Source organism: Meles meles, chromosome 17 (genome assembly GCF_922984935.1).
Source record: "Meles meles chromosome 17, mMelMel3.1 paternal haplotype, whole genome shotgun sequence".
Taxonomy (NCBI): domain Eukaryota; kingdom Metazoa; phylum Chordata; class Mammalia; order Carnivora; family Mustelidae; genus Meles; species Meles meles.
In genome coordinates this window covers 68,291,864-68,313,391 of record NC_060082.1, presented here as the reverse complement: position 1 = coordinate 68,313,391, position 21,528 = coordinate 68,291,864, and the positions used below count along the sequence as shown (strand labels likewise).

Below are 21,528 nucleotides of genomic sequence, written 5' to 3'. Positions count from 1 at the left end.
AACAGGAAAACGCACGGGTGGGACGCGCGCTGCGAGGTGGTGCCGCTGGGCGTTGGTGCAGCAGCAGCCGGGCCTTGGGGACGGCAGCGCAGCGTCCGCGCGGGAAGGGGGGTGCGGGTGTGGGGTTACCTCGGTGTCACCGACGTGTCTCATAGGGCAAGTGAGACCAATTCTGCGTGGCCGGCGTCCAGGCCCCGGGGCAGCGTGTGGAGGGTGCCGCGTCACTGGGGAAAGGAAGTGTTGCTTCGATGTGTTCAGGAGTTAGGAAAGGATTGTTTTCAGTTTGTATCGAATCCTAGTAGCTACAGTGTGACTGAGGCCCCGGTGTGCGGTGAGTGTGCGGTGAGTGTGCGGTGAGTGTGCGGGGTAGTGCCTCAGCGCCTCGCACCACCCCGGGCTCCCGACAGAGGCTCCCGACGACGCCTCTGCAGCCCGGGCCTTACGGAGCCCGGCCACTCGCCTCCCCTCTGGTGGCCGTCAGTCTGCTCTGTAGTAGTTTGTAGTAGTGCTTGGTTTGCTTCTCTCTTTTCTCCCATTTGCTCATTTGTTTTGTTTCTTAAGTGCCACAGATCAGTGAAATTATATGGTTTATTTTTTGACTGACTTGTTTAGCTTAGCGTAATGTACCCTAACCCCATGCGTGTCCTCGCAGCTGGCAAGATCCCATTCTTTCCTGTGGCTCAGCAGGTCCCGTCACACCCGCACGCGCACACGAACGTGTGTGAGATGTCACACGTGTGATGTGCTGCTCGCTGAGTTAGCGCCGTCCGCCGTCCTGCGGCTGTGAGGTGGTATTTCACTGCAGTGATTTCTCTGACTTAGCACTTCTCTGAGGGTGAGTGACGTTGAGCATCTTTGTTATGTCTGTGGGCCGTCTGGGTGTCTTCTTTGGAAAAATGTCTATTCATGTCTTTGGCCCAATTTCTTAATTGGATTTTTTTTATTGTTGAATTATAGAAATTCTTTATATATTTTGGATACTAACCCTTTACTGGATATATATTTGCAAATATCTCCTCCCATTCTGTAGGTCGTCTTTTAGTTTTGTTGACTGTTTCCTTCAATGTGCAGAAGCTTTTTGTTTTGATGAAGTCCTGATAGTTTATTTTTGCTCTTGTTTCCGCTGCCTCAGAAGACATATCTAGAAAGAGGTTGTTATGGCTGAAGTTAAAGAAGTTATTGCCTGTGTTCTTTTGTAGGATTTTTATGGTTTCCTGCCTATATTTATATATTTAATCCATTTATTTTATTTTATTTTTGTGTATTTTTATTTGTTTTTATTTTTGTGCACATATTGCATTTATGCGCAGGAAGATGCGGAGACACAACCGTGCGGGCGGGGCCAGCAGAGCCATCACGCGGCTGTGGTTGGAGGGTCCTGTCCTGCTCGCCGAGGTTGGGTGGGCTTTCTTGAACCGAGGGTTTGTTGCGTGTACACGTCTCAGAGGCAGATGGCGAGTGCTTCTGGAGCCGCAGGAGGCACAGTCGGTGCCTGACCTCACAGGGACGGGGACGGCCCACAGGGGTGCGGGGCAGCGGCCTGGTGACGCTCCGAGCTCCGGGCTGCTGCTGGGGCCTCGGCGCCCCCGTCCGAGCTCTTCCCGCAGGGCCGCATGGAAGCCCCCGGGCGCGAGTCGCTTCTTCCTGTTGTGCGGCGTTGGTCGGTGGGGCTGTGACCCGTGGTGTCCGTGCCATCCCTCCTCGCCCCCCATGGGACTCTGGACCCCCGGCCGCCGGAGGGGGGAAGCCGGGCTTTGAGAATGGCCAGACTTGGGTCCAAAATTCCCTTCCCCCAATGGGTGAGCTTGGGCAAGTTCCCTTCTACTTCAGGAGCCTCTGAGGCCGCCTCTAGTGTCTGTAGACGCGCCCGCACAGGACCAAGAGAGCCTGCAGCGGCCGCGGCCCGGACCTGCTCAGGTGCCCAGCGCAGGGCCCGAAGATCCCGCCACCAGGAGCCGCGCCACCAAGAGCCTGGGAGTTGAAACCCGCCCCGCCCCGCCCCAACGCGGGGGCTGGCCGTGAGCCTGCCACGGACCTCGATGGGCTCTCGCTCCCTGTGGGGAAGATGGAAGACGGGGCGTCACAGTCCCCAAGACCCCCCGAGGCCCCGGGGACACCCTTACTGCGGGCTTGGCCCACGGCTGGCCTGAAGCCCGGCCTTCTCGCTCCGGCCCCGCAGCCTCCTGCTCTGTCCGCCCAGCGCGACCCTCCTGTCTCGGCAGCAGCGTCGGGTTCCTGCGCCTCTCCCTGCGCGCTCGAGCACAAGCTGCTTTATTTTACTTAGGAACCTTCCCAGGGTTTAGTTCTTGTCGCCCCATCGGGAACACGAGTCTCCCGGAGTAAGGGGGCGCCGTGTGCTCCGGCTTCTTTCGCTCTGGCCGAGCAGCAGACGGGACTGCGACAGCGACCGCCTCACGTGCGCGCCGCGCAGAGGCGGAGCTTTGGACTTTAGAACAAGGAGCGGCCCCACTGCGGAAGAGCCGGGCCTGTTCCTCCGCACCAATAAGCTACTCGTTGACCCCGATCCTTCCTTTTCTTGTCCCACAGCCCCGCACAGACTGGCGCGCTTCGTCGGCTGACCTGCGCGCACCGAGTAAGAGCTGCTTCGCTCTGAATTCGCACGGGGCCGAGTGAGTCCTTCTCCAGACGAAGCTGAGCTGTTGTCGCCGCCAGAGATCGTCCGTTCCTTTGTCCTGGAGGCCGGTGGGCAGCGCCAAGCCGCGTGGCACTGTAGGGTCTCTGCAGGGGACAGGCAGATGTGACTCAGAGCGAGATCAGTTTCCAAGAGCGTCTTTCCCGGGGGAGCGCCGACGAGCTCACCTCTGGGTCTGCCAACGAGAGGCCCCGAAGACTCCGACCAGTGGAAATCCACCCGCCCCAGACCGGGAAGATGCTGGACGGCGGCGTGGGCTGTGATCGCCTGCCGGGCAGCCACGGAAACAAGAAACCCTCTGGCTCTGAGAAACCAGTTTTACTGCTCGGGTGTGACTCCACGAGTAAACTCTTCGTGGGAGTAACAGGCGGCAGCCGGGGTCACGTGGTCCACATGCCAGCGGTCGTGGTCTGTGTCGGTGCTCGTCTCGGGGCATGTCTGCTTCTGTCTCTTCATTGACACCCGCTGTGTGGGAGGGACGTCAAGCAGAAATCACGACTCCGTCTCCCCGGGGTTCATATGCTGCCACCGGGTGTCAGGACAGCGTCTGAGTTCATATGGGGCCGCTCCTATTTGACTGACCCGAGCCAATGCGCCCGGTCACCTCAGGGGTGCGAGCAAGGCCCTACGCCAGGCTCACCGAGCGCCCACCGGTGCCGACCGCTCACATGCTGGTTTCCCTGCAGTTCAGGGGTCAGAACAACAGCAAAATTGACATTCGGGGCCCTAGAATGGTGACATCCACTTTCTGAACGTGTCGGTGACAGCGGGGACAGATTGGTGTGTTTTCCAACTCACTCATCAGTAGTGAGCAGCGCCTTAAAGCGTAAGATTAATGGTCACCTCGTGCTGCTGGAAAAAGAAAGTGGCAGATGGCATCAGCCCTCGTCGGGGGAGGTCTCTGACACTCAGAAATGCAGATTAGTTTTCAAATCCGTGTCTCTGCTGTCCGCTCTACGTAAGACCCCTCGCTAGGCATTCGAAACCTGCCAGAGAACGAGAGAGACAGGAGAGAGAAGGAAGACGGTATCGAGGGAGGGAGGAAGGGACCCCGGGCAGGTGTCAGAAGGCGGAGGGAGTTTTCTGAGGAAGCCGAGTGTCTGCTTGGCCCTGAAGGACGCCAAGGACTTTGGTGAGTGGAGGGCGTTTCAATGACAGTTTCCCACTGGCCACCCGACAGACCGAACATCGGTTCCGTTGTCCCTGCGGCTGGTGAGCAGCTTTGGAAAGAGCAGGTGCGTCTGCGTGTTGTTAGAAGCCCCCAGGCGGTGGTGACGGAGGGTCCGGATTCGTGGTCTCTTTCTGGGAAGCCGCCATATGCTCAGCTTTCGGCTGGAACGAGGTCCTAGGGCTGAACTGTTGGGCCGTGGCGACTGTTTTTGTTGGATAAGATTAAATTACTTTTCTTTTTGACTATGAACACAGTCAGTGGCAATTGTTTTTGAAGTTGAGAAAGGCAGAAAAGGAGAGAACAAAGAAACAGAAAGGGATGCCACCGTGCAGACAACGGAATAATCTGCGTTTTTGAGTATTTCTGGCCTGTGGTTTTCACTGACGCAGACGCACATTCACCCTGACAGCGGCTCCTGTGGCCGCATCAGGGAGGGAGGCGGGGGTCACGCAGCGGTAGGTTTCCAGCGCTCACGAGGCACAGCAGGCTCTGTACATGAGGAGTTCTGACCGGTTTGTAGTTGTAAGGAGGCCGCGGACGTAGTCTCCCTCCACAACGAGATCGGACGCTCTCCCACTCTTTGGGCAGAATCTCGTTCTGCGCCGAAGTCGTAAGTTCCGGGAACTCTGAGCTCTGTGTGACGATGATCAGTCACTAAAAATGACTCTGGAAGTCGGCGTGCTTCGTATGCTTGCTTCGCAGAAAGGAGTGAGCCGATAAAACGAAACCCAGCAGTGCAGTCAGCAAAGGCTCACACACCCAGCTGGGCTTAGCGCGTGGGACGGCTTCCCTTGCTCCCTGACCGTGGACCCCGTGGCCGCCGGTCCAGCCGTCACTTCTCAGAACTCAGCAGAAGTGGGTTAACAAGTTGACCTGAGGCTTCGTGGGGCGCGTGGACGCTGCTGACTTTGTGGGACCTCGGTTGCGCTGGCCCGGCTGTCTGGGTGGGGCTGCACCAAGCCACATTCTCCCTTGCTGGCGGGGGAAGGGCTGAGGGGTGAGGAGAGCCGAGCCCGGGGCTAGACGGAGACCAGCTGGGGAGAGGAAGAGGCCGCACAGCGAGGTTCGCACGCAAGCAGGAGAAAGCCATGGGAGAAGGGAATGTCCAGGTTTACCTTTTTGGGTTTTGCGCTCGCTGATGCTTCTGTGAGAACAGTCTTCCGAAGGAGCTAGAGTGTCGAGTTTTGTGTCTGGTCAAGACAGTTGATCAAAACGATGGTATGTGGGGACGAAGCCCGCGTGGAGAGGGACTTCCTGGGCCGTGGCGGTGTGGGAGGAGGAAGGGGGGTGGCGAGGAGGGAGCGTGGGCTGAATCCCCGCTCCTGGACTTGCAGGAAGCCGCAGCCGAAACGCAGTTCCAGACGCACGATGAACGGCCGTTCATTTGCCCGAACAGTGGAACCCGCGATGGCACTCCCGGGCGCTCCCGGTCCCTCTGTGGTCGTCGTGACGGCGTGTTGGGCCAGGCTCTGCTCAGGTCAGGGTTTCCTCGGGAAGCTTTCCCGGGCCCGTCCGTGTCTTTGAGTCTTCCACCACGTTCCCATTGCCCGAAATGCCACCATGCCTTCTCGGCCCCTACCCTGTCCTCGTTCCTGAAGTGCTGCCTGTCCCCGACTCGTGCCCCGGGGCTGCATGGTGCTGTGCTTGTCCGGCTCCCTCACCCTCTGGCCTGGAGCGCCGGGATGGTCCTGGAACAGTGACCGGCGTGTGACAAACACTGACTACGTTGTCGACTGAGTGGCTGAAGGGAAGAAATCCACGGGAGCAGAAAGGACGCGCCATCTCTTTGGAAAACTGTTCCCACTGGTGACCTTACTAACATCTCCTACCCGAGGAGCGTTATCTCTGACGGAGCAGCCGCAGCCGCAACTCCCACTGTATTACCGGGCGCGCACGTGCGAGACACCGAAACCTCCCGGACCCTTCCAGCAGGCTGTGGGCCCCACGGCTCTTTCTGCTGGCAGGAAAGTCCGTCGGGACAGGCGGGTGACCAGGCCAAGGTCATGGAGCCGGTGAGTCATGGAGCGGGAACTTGGGCCCGGCCGCTCCGAACAAAGCCCCACTTGCTCTTGCACTTGCCTGGGTAGCCCCTTGCCCTGGGGGCCAGGCGGAGACCTCGCTTCCTCAGGAAGCTTTCCCACACCTGTAGCTTCCCTGTCCATCTTCCAGGACCGCTGTCCCCGGGAGGGGGGATCCTGTCTCTCTTTTTCCCACTTTGTGTGGCCACCGTCTTGGGAAGCTGTCGGCACAGGGGTTCCTGTCCGTACCGGGCAGAGGAGGCAACGGTGGCCTGGGGATTTGTCTAGGACGAGGGCACCCCGTCAGGGTCACAGGTCAGACTCCACTTTTCAACTCTCATCTCAGGCTTCCAGTCTGGAAGGAAATGCCTTAGCAAGGGTCCTTCCAAACAGTTTGGGGCCAACAGCAGAGTTTACAGAATTCTAGAATTGCAAGAAACCACCAAAGCTACCTGAATAAATGTCCTCACAGAATGGGGGGGCGGCGTGTCCGAGGCGCCGGCGCAGCGAGAGTGCGGGGTTGGCCCCCGGCCGACGTGTGGCTCCTTCCGGACGGCGAGCGATGCAAGGTGCAAGTCGCTCAGATCTGGACCACGGCGATAACGTCTTTACTGTCACTGTCCTTGGCCTCCATGCAAAGAGTAGCTTTTCCGTAGTAAAAACCTGTTCACTGTCCTTGGCGCAGGCACTCACCAGGCTTTATCAGGTGTTTTTGGGCTTTGCTCTCTTGCAGGCCCCGGGATGGCCCCTCCAGCCCACATGCCCTCCCCTGTGGCCACTCTCACCGGCCCTTTGTTCTCCTCCTGGCTGCCTCCCAGCTGTGCTCCACAGGCCCAGCGCAGGCCGTTTCCCGGCTGCCATCCTTCACCGGCACGGCAGACGCTGAAATCCTAACGGCTGCCTTCGCGAACGATAACCCGGTACAGGTTGCTGTCGGTGAAAACTGCCAGGGAGGCAGCCAGCGCGGAAATGGAGCCACTCAAGCAAAGCCATAATGTGAAAAATGGCCTTATAGGGCAAAGAGGAGGAAGGGAGGACCTCGGAGCCCCGCCTTCCCCTTCAGGGTCCCAGGATGTCGCCGTGGGAGACGCACCTGCACTGCCCAGGGCCCACAGTCTCGGCCACCGGCACGACGAGGGGGTTACCCCGTGGTTCTTCCAGCCACTGCTCTCCGGGGTCCACTGGGGCAGCGGAGACGGAGGGCGGCCCAGATTTGAAAACAAAAGGTCAACGGTGAGGATAAAGGGAACAGGGCCCCGTGTCAGAAAGTGCTGCGGACGCTACATCTAAACTAACGCCACGCCATGTGCTCATGGGACATAGTAACAACCTTTAAGACGTGCGTGTGGCCTGCGGTGGCAGGATGCTGACGGCAAACCCGGTTCGGCTCAACGCCCAAAACCGTGGTTCTGCCTCTTGTCCAGTCCTTCGTGGCACTTTGTTCCGGTCGTTAGACTTGCTGACCGTGCTCTGTCCCCATCATTGCTATAAGGCACAGGGCTTGGCACAAATCACAATGCTGAGCCACATTTTCCAGATGAGTCACCGGAAAGGGGAGGGCAGAGAGCAGAAACTGACCTCCGCGCCGGCCGCGTGGTGAAGGTTAACGTTTTTATTCCTTCTGTCATGAAGACAGCACAAAGGGCTGGGGACAGAGACATCAGAGGAGGAGGAAGGGGAGTGTTACCTCCGCAAAAACACCCCGAGCTCTGCAGAGAAGTGGAGTGGAGGCTCAGGGCAGCCTTTCCCAGCCGGAAAAGGGCATCGATGCAGGCGAGTCTGCCCGTGACTCCCAGGGCTCCGGGAACCATGACTCTCCAGGTGCCCGTGACCCAACCCCCTTTTCTATTCCCAAAGCCACCCAGCTACTCTTTCCTTGCCCCCAGGTTCCTAACCCGAGTCCCGTTCTCTCTCCTCCCTTGTTCCCGTCTGGCGCGAGCCGCATCTGCGTAGTTTCTGTGGTTCCACATCTTTGTTCTTACTGGTGCCTAGAACCTTCCTGCAGTAGGGAACGTTTCCAGTGCTAGGGCGTCCAGCTCTGCCCAGACCCTGTATCCCTGCACTTGACCTCCGTCTGCACCCTCCCGGAGCTCGGAACCCTGCACTTGGGACGTCCAGACAAGCATGGCTGATGGGGTGGGGGGCAGTGGGCACATGTCCCCTCAGGGCTTGGTGAGGACCCCGGGTCCCATGCAGACACCCTGACCTGCAAAGAACGTCCACTGCCGCCTTCTCCAAGCTCTGCCGTTCACTCCACTACCCTGAACCTCCTACAGACACTGCTCGGCCCCAGGCCTGCCTGCAGCTCATCTGGTGGCAGAAGCAGGAGCGAGGCTCCGGCAGGTGCTCCTGGAAGCGGCTCCTTTCTGGCTGCGAGCGCGCGCCCGTCTACGCCGCGTGCAGGGAAGCCATCGTCAGTCACACTCAACGGTCGCTACAGAACATGATGAAAGTGAGAACGCGCTTTAATTGCGGATTTTATTGTAAGCGTGATACTTGTTAGAAAGGCCCAGGAAGCTGGCGCGGCAGCCGCCAACCAGGTCAGGGGAGGAACAGAGCAGAAGACGCACCGGAGGTCCAGCGGAGGGCGACGCGGGCGGACGCGGCTGTCCTGGCTCCCTGGCCTGCCCCATGCTCGGCGAGCGGCGGACCTACACGCTTGCAAACTTGCAGTCATAGTCCGTCATGCGGCACATTATGAACTTCCACTGGCGGTCCCTGTGGGGACAGAGTCAGAAAGCTGAGGCCAGTGAGAAAGGTCCCTGCTGCCCAGAAAGCGCTGAATGACCTTCGGAGGGCTTGGGAACTGAAGGGGCGCCTGATCTCACTTGGTTCTCTAGGAAGCCTCTCGAAAACCATCAGGCACTCATCTGTGAGGGGCGCAACCCTCGACACCTTCCGGCCCAGGGCACTCGGTGGCCCGTCCCTTGGGGTCAGCTGCACCGCTCTGTCCGCGGATACCTCGAGGACACACAGGTTAGCAGCTTGAAATACAAGCATTCATTCAACCTTGTCTCCATCCTGTGGTCAAGAATCTTAACTAGGCCACCCGTTGGCTCGTTTAATCTCTTACTGTGGACCAGTGGGTGCGTACACGTGTGCGTACCAAGTTCTAGGCTCCACACTATACACGTGTGCAGCAGAACACACGACTGGGGGGACATGGACAGAAGGGAAACAACTCGGAAACCCCAGAGAGTGGAAAGGAAAACGCCGCTGCTCCTGCGAAGAGAGACTGGGCTGCGTCTGCGTCCAGAGGTCAGGCACGGAGGGAGAGATGTGGGATTGCTCAGCTTTGGGAAACGTGGTGTGGATGTGTTTCAGGGAACGTTCTTTGCTGAGGGTAAGCCTGGCACAAGTCCTGAGAGCCCGTGCCCAGCTACGTGCTAATATTTATTCCTGCGGCTGTCCGCAGAGGATGTGGCTCTTCCAGACGGAGAAGGGCAAACTGGTGGCGCGCGTTTATAATGACTTTCGTTACCGCGGCACCGACAGGCAGATCAAAGGCTCCTGGGCGCTCACGCCCCTCCTGTGAGAGGCTGCGATGCTGCAGAGCAAGCTCAGACGTGGTCCTGAGAGAACCGAGGGACACAGCCACACCCAGTCTTCGATTTCTTTCCAGGGCGGTGGCTCCCCAGCAGGGGCACTTTGGCTGCCCGGGACAGTTTCCTTGTCACAATTAGGGGGAGGGGAGGTTGCTACCGCGGTCCAGCGACGGGGCCGAGCCTGCCACTGAACACCTGGGATGACAGGATAGGCTCCTGCGACAGAGAACTCATCCGTCAGCGGCGCCCAGGTTGAGCGACTGGGTGCCAGGAGGAACACACCAGATGTGCCAAAGTCCCCCAGTGGGTCCTATGCTGGTGCCGTTTCTCCAAGCCGGTGGCCTTAGCATCGTTCAGCAGAGTTGAGGGACGCGTGCTGCAGATCGTTAAGCCACCGATTGTTAATGACAGCGGTAAGACCGCCCGGGTCTGCTCATTTTAAACAAACGCGTGACACGGCATCTCAGTTTTCCAAGGTTCTGGGTTCCTCCACGGAACTGAAAGATTTCAAGCCAATGGGAACTGGATGTTTAGACTGCGTATGCGTGTATGTGTATATATAATAAAGAAAATAGCACCCCAAATTATGACCGTATATAGTCAAAATTTTATTTTATATATAGAGAGAGAAAGAGAGAGAGAGTCGTAATTTTGGATGGTATTTCCTTTATTATGTTCCTTCTTGCCTTCTTAACCAGGCAATGCAGAACTAATTTTCTTACTGACTTGGAGACATCGTTAAGCATTACTGGACGCCCCCCTGCACCGTCATCCAGTCTGTCCTTCGGGGAGACACAGCTGCTAACTGTCACCAGGCTCCCACGGTTTTGAGTTCTTAAGTCTTTCCTTTTCTTAAATATATTTTGTGTGAGTGCTCGGTCATTTCTCTGTTCTCGGTGCTGAACAGTTCTGTTTTACGTGTGCTCGTCCCTGTTCAGTTTTTAGTGTTTGCTTCTAGAAAACAGCTAAGTAAGCTACTTAGAAATGGATATAAAATGAGGGGCCCCTTGGGGGTAAACATAAGGTCTCTGTGGAGCCTGCACCATGTCGGGCGCCTTTTCAGAGCTATTTAATGTTTTTTTTCCCTATTGTTTTGAATTCTGGGCCATGCTAACTTTGGTTAGTGCGATGTCATTTCTTTGAAAAACATAAATATCCCTGAGAGGCGAGTCACGCTCACATTCATCAATGTCCATTATTTAATGAGCGAAGGTAAGTTCTGCTGTTTGCAAAAGGTTTATGGTGGCTTTTCAGGGATTCATGTGCCGCGTTCACGTGCTCACCTGCCGGGGAGCACCTGATTTTACTGGCGCCTTCGACACTAGCTGGGAGAAGTCGTCCCCTGTTCTCATTGTTTTGTGTTTGAGCGGTTGGGAGAGGATTGGGAGCTTATTAGGAAAGGAGATGCAGGAATTTTGCTTGCCTTCAGGTTATGTAAATCCTCTCCTTTCCTTTCTGAGTATGGGGGGGTCCCTCCCCCTCCCTTCTCTCCCTCCCTGCAGCCCCAGGTGCGGGTCGTCGGGCAGCCACAGGGGTCCAGGTTGACAGTGGGTCCTCCTTCCCCGATTTTTGCCCTCTCCTCCCGACACGGGGTCAGAAAAAGTGCTCTTTGAGATCGAGCAACGGGCAGAGCTTAGAACTGGCGGGCAGAGGCTTTCCTGCTCCTGGAGCCCGTCCTCCTCCCCACGGCTGAGCTTCTCCCCGATGTGGGTTTGTGAGAACAGCGCCTCGCCCAGGGCCTTCCATCCCCCAGACAACTCTCCGGTTATTCTAGACCACGGAGAAATAAAGTAGGGAAAATCCCGGAGACCCCTGCCGACGTGGTCTTTGCCCTGGGAACGCTCACCTTTCCACTGCCGAGAACGTGGTGGTTGCGCCTCGCATGTAATAGTCGTAATTGTAGGAAATCATGTCCATTTCCTCCCCGTAGTGGCCTGGGTATTCTGTGGTCAGCCTATGTGGGAAGAATGAAAAAGTTTAGAGGAAAAAGATAAAACACACTATTATTACAAAGAAGAGATGGCATTTGAACTTCACGGGAAGTCCAAGCCGGAGTTAGATGGTCTCCGCCAAGCCACTGCAGGCTGCGGACAGGTGGCTGGTTTCCTTCGGCTTCTCCTTTCTTCTCGTCGCTAAACTACACACTGAAAAAGATGGAGATGAGTGCTCAGGTCTTGAGGAAATATTAATATCAATATTAGTCCACGCCATTCAAGTCTGCTGGAATCAGGTTTCCAAACTGTGGATTGTGATTGTTAGCAGATCATGAAATTAGTTTCATTGGTTATTACCAAATGAGCTTTGAAAAAGACAAAGTAGAGATATATCAGATAAGTTTGCATGTGCGTGTGTAAAAACTTTGTTTCAAATGTACTGTATACGTGTATTTATAATGTATGGTGTGATCATTTAATATGTATTTTTTTACTTTGAGTCATGATTAAAGTGTATAAAAATATTAGAGTAATATTTAATCCCCACAAAATCTGCCTTTTCCTTGTTCACCATTGTTTTGTGGCACCTGAAATAGTTCCTGCTACGTAGTATTGGCTGAATAAATAAATACCCTTGGGAGAGTCTCTTAGTCTTCGTTTCCTGGTCAGTAGAAGAACGGAAGTGCCCTGTCGGTCGGTCAGTGGGACTAGTACGGATGTACGTGATACGTGAACGGTGGAAGCTGGATCCTAGCAGCAGTTTTGTTTCTTCTTCCCCCTTCTCCTGCCCCTTCTTTCCCCTCCAAGATTAAGTCAATCCCAGGCCTCTGAGTAGGTCTGCTGTGGTCTTTCTGGAATAAATCTAGAATCTCCTGAATCTTCTAAGGGGATCTTTGGGCCCAAAATAGTCCTTAACTGTGACATGGGTCTGCCACAGTCTTTACCTGTATCTCCAAGCCAGTCACCGAGTGTCAGTTGCTGACTTGGGTTCGCGAGGTCATTGCATGTTGTTGTCGCGCATGTTGACGACAGAAAGATGTCCCACTCTCTATTGCAAGGATTATCACAAAATCTTAAAAAGACTGATTTGTAACGTGGGCGGTCTCTTAGGAGGATCTCCGTTTGGATGCAGCGAGCTCGATGGTCAGCTCACGGCAGCCTGGAGTTAGCTGGGGCCCTCGAGCCCCTTCTCCAGGCTTCTGGTTGTTCCGTCACATTCCACAGCTGCCCTTGTTCTGGGACTTTTCTCAGGATGTAGTTATGCTTCGTGAGGATGCCAAGCCCAACCCAGAGTGGGTTCCATGTGTTTTCACTTACTGTGTTCATGGAGGGAAACAAGGCTCTGCTAATACAGAAATCTGTTTTGTGCTTCTAAAGAGACCCAGAACAAGGACTTCCTCTTTCTAATAAAAGTGTTAAATGACTCATAAATGGACTTAATAGGGCCTCACTTGGATCCTGTTGACTTGTGATCCCTGAGGATTCTCACACGTGTGAGACTAAAGTTTACCCCAAAAAGAGGCATTGGTTGTAAACGTGAATCATGCAGATCAGGATTAAAAGAAATGGAGTAGGAGGGGTTTTCCTTACTTCACAGAATACAAAATATTTTCCAGAACTTTGAAGCACTCTTGGGATTCAATATGTAAAAGCTAATTGCCATTTTTATATGTTTTGAGGCAGAAATTTCACACGGCAGTACTGCACTACGCTGCATCCAATTGCCAAAATTGTTTGGAAATAATCAGTCAATGGTATTTATTTTTTAAGTGTTTGCTGATTTGATGTCAGATTACTTGGTTAGTTCAACAAACTTGGAATAAAGTGGAAAAGAGAGGCTTGCATTTTAAAAAATGAAGGTTTAAGCTTTAAAGGGAAGTAATTTATTCAATACTTTACCTGGCATTCTCTATTGGTTCATTTTTGGTAGTGATCAGATACAGCCCCCCCCCCATTAGCAGTTTGTCTGGAGGCCTCCCTGGGGGCTACTGGACAGTAGATTTCTAGAGTGTCCTGGAGAAGGCCTGGTACGCGGTAATTGGTACATTTCCATCTGGGTCCCAGCCCAGTTTTTGTTTTACTTGATTTTTGGTGGTGGTGGTGGTTGTTTTGTTACAAAAATAAGTTTATACCATCTTCCAGAACCCTGGATGAAGGGGCCAGGGAAGGAATTTGGACATTGATGGAAATTATGCCTGCTTTATGAAACCAAAAACAGAGAGAAATGGCCCAAATCATTAGTAGAAAGCAAACCTCCCAAGACCATCCGCAGAGGGAACCACTGTTTCCATATGATCCAGGACCCTGAGTTTCAGCATCAGATAGACGTGTCTCCGTTCGGTTCTCGATGACATCAGGCACACACCAAATGTTTAATAAATGAAAGCCCAGTATTCGCTCCTCCGAGAAGACACGGAATTTAAACTGTCAGAGCTAGACACCGAGATAGGGACGCAGAGCCTTGTCAGGAAGTTTAACGAGGCTATGAGGAAGCAGAGGATCAGGGTTTCATAAGTGCTGGCGTCAGGCTTCCCGAAGGCGGGGGCTGGGGGCAGAGCTGTGCACGGTGCCAGCTTCCGTGAGCACCAGGTCACTCCAGGTAATGTTGTTGCAGAGCACACTTCCTACGAAACACTGTCCTACCTTCCTTGACCAACGACAACGATCGAACAAGCCCTCGGCTTGGTAAGATGAAGGGAAGGACCAGTCAGTAAGGCGCCTTTACTCAACGCAGTGAAATGGGTACATAACTGAAGCTCTACTGCTGGATTACAAAGAACTCGTGTGTGTGCGTGCGTGTGCATGTGTGTGTGTGTGTGGTCCTCCTATCACTTCTAGATGAGTGACTACTGGGGTGCACCTTCTCACCCCATAATACTGTCTCTGTCATCTGCAGAAAAGATGAGACCAGACAAATGCACGAGAAAAGCTCAGTGGGAACTTGATAACACGGAACCACTTGTGCAGCTCCTCAGTGGGCCTGAATGAGATGGAAGGAAATTAATAAATCTTAGGAGCCGAAGACAACCTGGTCAAACAGAGGTGATTTATAAGAGAGAAGATGTTCTCATCTAAGGTTCTCAAAGCACGGAAGTTATCAACAGATCCGACTAGAATCAAGACATGGCTGCTGAGCAGTCCGCCGCCGGAATCGGAGCTCCCCGGGGAGAGGGCGCAGCTCCTGTGGCAGGAGAATGGGACAGAAGTGGCCCGGAGATACGCTGTTGCACCCATTTTTAAAGATTTTATTTATTTATTTGACAGACAGAGATCACAAGTAGGCAGAGAAACAGGCAGAGATAGAGGAGGAAGCAGGCTCCCCACTGAGCAGAGAGCCCGATGCGGGGCTCGATCCCAGGGCCCCGGGATCATCACCTAAGCCGAAGGCTTAGCCGAACCACCCAGGCGCCCCTCTCACACCCATTTAAAAAAAACGGGAGTGGAGATACAACTTGGTTGGCTAAAGAGGCGAGTTTACGTGTTGTCGGAGGTTTGGTTGAGGACCGGTTTTAATAGTCGAAAGAAAGGGTTTTAAATTTGTTCCTCAGAAGACAGTGACTCAGTATAAAACTGTATCAAAATCCACCGCTACTACTGATTACGGAGCGGTTAGACCTAAAGTCAAACTTCACGCCGCAGGTCTGGTCCGCTGGCAGAGAGCACAACCGGATCGTAGTGAGCAAAATCACATTCTCAACCTTATCCCGCATCATGGGACACCAGAGACGCACACCCCATGCCTCCGTGCTGTAGGAACTCCAAGAACACCCATCATTTCCATGTTAACAAACCAGAATGGGGGTGCCCAAGGAAGCTTCAGCTTTTCTCTAAATGAGTATAAACTGAGGCTGTTTTCTGACCCATTCTTTGAGCAACTCACATTCAAACAATAATTTCAAGGAGCTTCTTCTGGTCAGGCCAACTTCTAATTCTGTTTTGCCCCTATTTTCTCCACGTCCCAAACACCACCTTATTTTAAGTATCTTATACTAATGTCCTGTTACTTGTTAGCACCAAATATGTAGCATTTGATTAGAAAAAAACACACAACAGGATTCTGCCCCCAACCAAAAAAACAAACCAAAACATAACAACAACAACAACAACAAGACCACCAAAAAACCAAACCCAAACAAAACCCCCGGGATCCAATGCAAGCATCTTGTTTCATGATGATGACCAATCTGGCGGGCTCCTTAAGGGGTCAGAGGCACCTGGCAGCAGATAACCTTACTGGTCTCGTTCACCACGGCCTGGACGAGAAATTCAGCATTTGCAGAGTGGAGGTTTGAGGCTACCCCACATTCTACTTCCAGATACAAGGAGCATGTCCCTCGCGGACAGGCAAGTCAGTGAGAAGTTTCTAAATAAATAGAATCTGTTCATGACCCATCCTCTTGCATGATGCTTTTCCGGGGAAGCTCGCAGGAATTAGCCTATTTCACGTTGGACTAATTTGCTCATCCTGGCACCCCCAATAGGAACTGCATCAGAACTTACTTGAATTCTTTTTGCAAAAAGGAGAAAATTAAGACCCCAATGCAGTTATGTGTGGAGGAAAGCACCCGCAAAGGAGCAGCCACCTGGCTTGCCCCCCAGATTGCTGGGGAACTGAGCCTGTGGGGCTGAATGACCGGGTCCCCATGGCCCTCCTCTGTGGGGAGACCCTAGACCCTGGCGGGCATGAGAAAGGACCTCCCATGCTCATGTCTGTCTCCTTGCCGTACTTGGCAGATTTATATTTCAAATGGTCCAAATACGTGTCACCATACAGGGAAACGCAGTTCTAGAGATATCTCTGACTTAAATTACAAGGAGGAAAAACCTCTAAATATTTTCCAAATTGCTCTCTTGGAACCGAGTTTCTAGCTCTCTATCCGTGCCCGGGGCTGCTCAGCAAACACGTCTGTTTCGATTCCTACCGGCTTTCATCAGCCACATTACATCATGGTCACCTTCGTCCTAAACACTGATGGGGACAGCTCCACCTCCAACATCTCCGCTCCAAAGAACATAACCCCCTGCTTTGTTTCCTTCCAGACGCCTACTACCTGGTATTTGCCATGTGGGTCTGACTTTCTCCTCCGGACTGAGAGAGCTCAGCACTGTGCAGGTTGGTGCTGGGGAGGCAGGCAGACACGTCTGGACAGAGTTTGGAGCTTTGAGCAGAGCTGCTTGTTCCTTGCCTCACTTCCCTCCTCTGCGGGAGAAGTAAAGGAGATACCGTGGGCTCATGCTAGGAGCTCAGTAAACGCAAGTATCATCATCATCGCTACGGGAACGCATGGCATCAGCATCTGTACGTGAACTTACTTTGTATCCATTCGCGCCGGCTGGAGCAATCAAAGACTGTCTCGAGATTCAAGGAAGGCGAGCGGACCAGCCGAACGCGGTGCGGGGTCTTTCTCTCTGCCAACAGCTTCCGTCTTGCTCAGAGGAAGCGGCTCAGAAGCATCTTCTCACCACCTCTGGGCGCAGCCCTGCCCAGGGGCGGGAGGCGGCAGAGTCAGCAGTGGGGCAGCCTGAGAGGTCATTCCTGTCCCCGCTGTGATAGCACGAGGACCGGCTGTGCCAGCACCGACTCGCATTCAAAATCGGGACCAGGAAGGGGGCGGGACGGCGGCGGCCGTGACGGTCCGGAGAGCAGCTGCGCCGTCGGGGCACCCCCAAGAGGCGGGGGAAGAGCAGCAATTCCAGGACCAGGAAGTCCACCCCCTTCCGGCAGGCTGCGGAGAGCGCCCGGAGCCACGGGAACACACCGCAGGGAAGCGCCGGCTCCGGCGAGGGTGGAGCCGCCGGAACAAAATCGGGACCTTGGCACCGGCTCCACTGACGGACGCCGCTCCGGACGCTGAGCGGGGTGGAGCCCGGGGGGCCGTGGCCTCAGGTCCCTCAGGGTCACAGAGGACGGGGTGTGGAGCGGGGAGCCGGCTGCAGAGACGACGGACCAGTTCTCAGCTTGGGCTTACCTTAACCGTGATCCGAGCGCGGACCCCACAAGCCGCAGATCCGGGCAGACGCCGTCCGTCCTCTTCCAGGAGGAGCGGCCCAGGAGCGGCGGGAATCGCTGGGTTTGGAGACGCCACACGGGCCGCGCCCAGAGACGGAAACGCTCGGTCACAGGCCGGGGGAGCTCGGAGCGCGGCCGGAGACCAGGGAGACGGGAGGGACTGACGGCTTCTCTCCGAGGCGCACTGAGGAGGGCCCCGAGCTCTCGCTCCTCCAGCGGAGACTGGGCTGCCGCCATCTTCATTCCCGTCCTCCCAAGCGGTACGGAAAGCGCTCAGGGAACAAAAGCTCCGAGCGCGACCCCCAGCGGATTGCTCAGCCCCGCCCCTGGCAAGGGCAGTGTGGTTCCGCCTACCGCAAAGACATTTGAGAATCAGGGCAACGGCCCCTCCCCCAGAAGATCAGCAACAACGTCCCGCTGAGACCAAGTTCACTGATCGAGAACTGAGGAACTCCAGAGCACGGCGAATGTAGCACATAGAATTCATGGCGTTTCTCCTGTGATTCTCTAGTCTTTCCAAGTTAAATTTTTTAAATTTTATTTTTTTCTTATTTTACTTTTTAAACTTTTCCTCTTTCCTATTTCAACGTTTTTATTTTATCTTATCAATACCTTAAGAAAATACTTTAAATTTTTCATTATTATAGTCATATTCTATCCCTTCATCATATTTAAACTTATTTTTTGTATACATATAGGGTATATGTATTTTTTCTTTAAAATTTTAGGATACAATTTCTTCTAATAGGCCAAAATATAGCCTAAATCTAGCACATGGCTTTGTTCCAATCTGCAGCATGATCACATTCTCTCTTTTTTTTTCTTTACCAACCAACTTATCAATTCATTTTTTAGAATCTTTTTAAAATTTTCATCTTTACAGTCATAGCCCATCCATTCATCTTGTTTATTTTTGTATATGCATAAGCTTTTCTTTTTTTTTTAAATTTGGGAGGTAGTTTCTTCTAAAACCAAAATGAAACCAAAATCAAGTGTGTGGCTCTGTTCTATTTGCCAGTCTAATATATATATATATATATATATATATTAGACTAATATATCTAATATATATATATTATATATAATATATATATTATATATATTATATTATATATAATATATATATTATATATATTATATTATGTATAATATATATATTATATATATTATATTATATTATATATTATAATATATAATTATATATTATATATAATATACCATTCCCCCCTGGTTTCAGGTCTCTTCTGATTTGGTTAGTGTATAGTTTTCTAGGGTCTTTGCCACATTTCAGTATTTTGTTCTCTCATTCCTCTATTCTTACCTGGATAAAATGACAAGGCAGAAAAACTCACCACAAAAAAAGAACAAGAGGCAGTATCAATGGCTAGGACCTAATCAATATAGACATTAGTAATATGTCAGAACTAGAGTTCAGAATGACGACTGTCAAGGCACTAGCTAGGCTCAAAAAAAGCATGGAAGATATTAGAGATATTAGAGAATCCATTTCTGGAGAAATAAAACCCCTTTTTGGAGAAAGAAAACTAAAATCTAACCAAGTTGAAATCAAAAAAGCTATTAATGAGGTGCAATCAAAAACGGAGGCTCTTACTGTTGGGCTAAATGAGGCAGAAGAGAGAATTAGTGATATAGAAGATCAAATGACAGAGAATAAAGAAGCTGAGCAAAAGAGAGAAAACTACTGGACCCTGAGGGGAGAATTCAAGAGATAAGTGATACCATGAGACAGAAAAATATTAGAATAATTGTGATTGCCGAAGAAGATGAAAGAGAGAGGGGGGCAGAAGGTATATTGGGCAGATTATAGCAGAGAATTTGCCTAACTTGGTGAAGGGAACAAGCATCAAAATAGGAGGCACAGAGAACTCCCCTCAAAATCAGTAAAAATAGGTCAACACCCCGTCCTCTAATAGTAAAACTTACAAGTCTCAGAGACAAAGAGAAAATCCTGAAAGCAGCCCAGGACAAGACATTTGTAACATAGAAGAGTAGAAATATTAGATTGGCTACAGACCAAGCCACAGAGACCTGGCAGGCCAGAAAGAACTGGCATAATATACGCAGAACACTAAACGAGAAAAACATGCAGCCAAGAATACTATATTCAGCTAGGCTCTCATTGAAAATAGAAGGAGAGATTAAAAGAATTTGCAAACACCAAACCAGCCTTACATGAAATATTGAAAGGGGTCCTCTAAGCAAAGGAAGAGCCTAAAAGTAACAGACCAGAAAGGAACAGAGACAACATACAGTAACAGTCACCTTACAGGCAATACAACGGCACTAGATTCACATCTTTCAATAGTTACCCTGAATGTAAATGGGCTAAATTCCCCAATCAAAAGATACCGGGTATCAGAATGGATAAAAAAAACAAAACTCATCAATATGCTGTTTTCAAGAAATTCATCTTAGACCCAAAATCACCTCCAGTTTGAAAGTGAGGGGGTGGAAAACCATTTACCATGACAATGGACATCAAAAGAAAGCTGGGGTGGCAATCCTTATATCAGACAAATTCAGTGTTAAGCCAAAGACTATAACGAGAGATGAGGAAGGACACTATATCATACTCAAAGGGTCTTCCAACAACAAGATCTAACAATTTTAAGTATCTATGTCCCTAACATGGGAGCAGCCAACTATATAAACCAATTCATAACAAAATCAAAGAAACACATGGACAATAATACAATATTATTAGGGGACTTTAACATCCCCCTCATTGAAATGGACAGATCATCCAAGCAAAAGATCAATAAGGAAATAAAGACCTTAAATGACACACTGGACCAGATGAACATCACAGATATATTCAGAACATTCTACCCCAAAGCAACAGAATACACATTCTTCTCTAGTGCACACAGAACATTCTCCAGAATAGATCACATCGTGGGTCACAAATCAGGTCTCAGCTGGTACCAAAAGATTGGGATCATTCCCTGTATATTTTCAGATCACAATGCTTTGAAGCTAGAACTCAATCACAAGAGGAAAGTTGGAAAAAATTCAAATACATGGGGGCTAAAGAGTATCCTACTAAAGAATGAATGGGTCAACCAGGAAATTAAAGGAGAATTGAAAAAATTCATGAAAACAAATGAAAATGAAAATATAACTGCTTAAAATCTCTGGGACACAGCAAAGGCAGTCCTGAGAGGAGAGTATATAGTAATACAAGCCTTTCTCAAGAAACAACAAGAGAAGTCTCAATACACAACCTAACCCTACACCTAAAGGAGCTGGAGAAAGAAAGGCAAAGAAAGCCTAAACCCAGCAGGAGAAGAGAAATAATAAGGATCAGAGCAGAAATCAATGAAAGAGAAACCAAAAGAACAGTAAAACAAATCAATGAAACTAGGAGCTGGTTCTTTGAAAGAATTAATAAGATTGATAAACCCCTGGCCACTCTTAACAAAAAGAAAAGAGAAAGGACCCAAATAAATAAAATCATGAATGAAAGAGGAGAAGAAATACAAACAATTATAAGAACATATTATGAGCAACTATATGCCAGCAAATTTGACAATCTAAAAGAAATGGATGCATTCCTAGAGACATATAAACTACCAAGAAATAGAAAACCTGAAAAGACCCATAACCAGTAAGGAGATTGAAGCAGTCATCAAAAATCTCCAGACAAACAAGAGCCCAGGGCCAGACAGCTTCCCAAGGGGAATTCTACCAAACATTTAGAGAAGATTTAATAAATATTCTCCTGAAACTATTCCAAAAAAATAAAGATGGAAAGAAAACTTCTAAACTCATTTTATGAGGCCAGCATTACCTTGATCCCAAAACCAGACAAAGACCCGCTCAAAAAGGAGAATTACAGACCAATATCTGTGATAAACACAGATGTGAAAATTCTCACCAAAATACTAGTCAAGAGGATCCAACAGCACATTAAAGGAGTGATTCAGCATGACCAAGTGGGATTTATTCCTGGGCTGCAAGATTGGTTCAATATCTGCAAATCAATCAACGTGATACAATACATTAATTAAAAAAAAAAGACAAGAACCATATGATACTTTCAATAGATGCTGAAAAAGCATTTGACAAAGTACAGCATCTTTTCTTGATCAAAACTCTTCACAGTGTAGGCATGGAGAGTACATACCTCAATATCATCAGAGCCATCTATGAAAAACCCATAGTGAATATCATTCT

General features: G+C 51.1%; 1 protein-coding gene across 1 annotated transcript in view; it reads right to left on the bottom strand.

Annotated features, from left to right (window-relative positions):
- Nucleotides 1–8,302: 8,302 nt before the first annotated feature.
- DPT (dermatopontin) overlaps nt 8,303–21,528 on the bottom strand; it is a 31,678-nt gene continuing 18,452 nt past the window's right edge. The window contains exons 3-4 of the mRNA XM_045982781.1: nt 11,234–11,341; nt 8,303–8,560 (exon numbers count right to left, since the gene is read on the bottom strand). Coding sequence (XP_045838737.1) covers nt 8,494–8,560; nt 11,234–11,341 — 175 coding nt within the window. The 3' untranslated portion in view covers nt 8,303–8,493. The remainder of the gene's footprint in view (nt 8,561–11,233; nt 11,342–21,528) is intronic.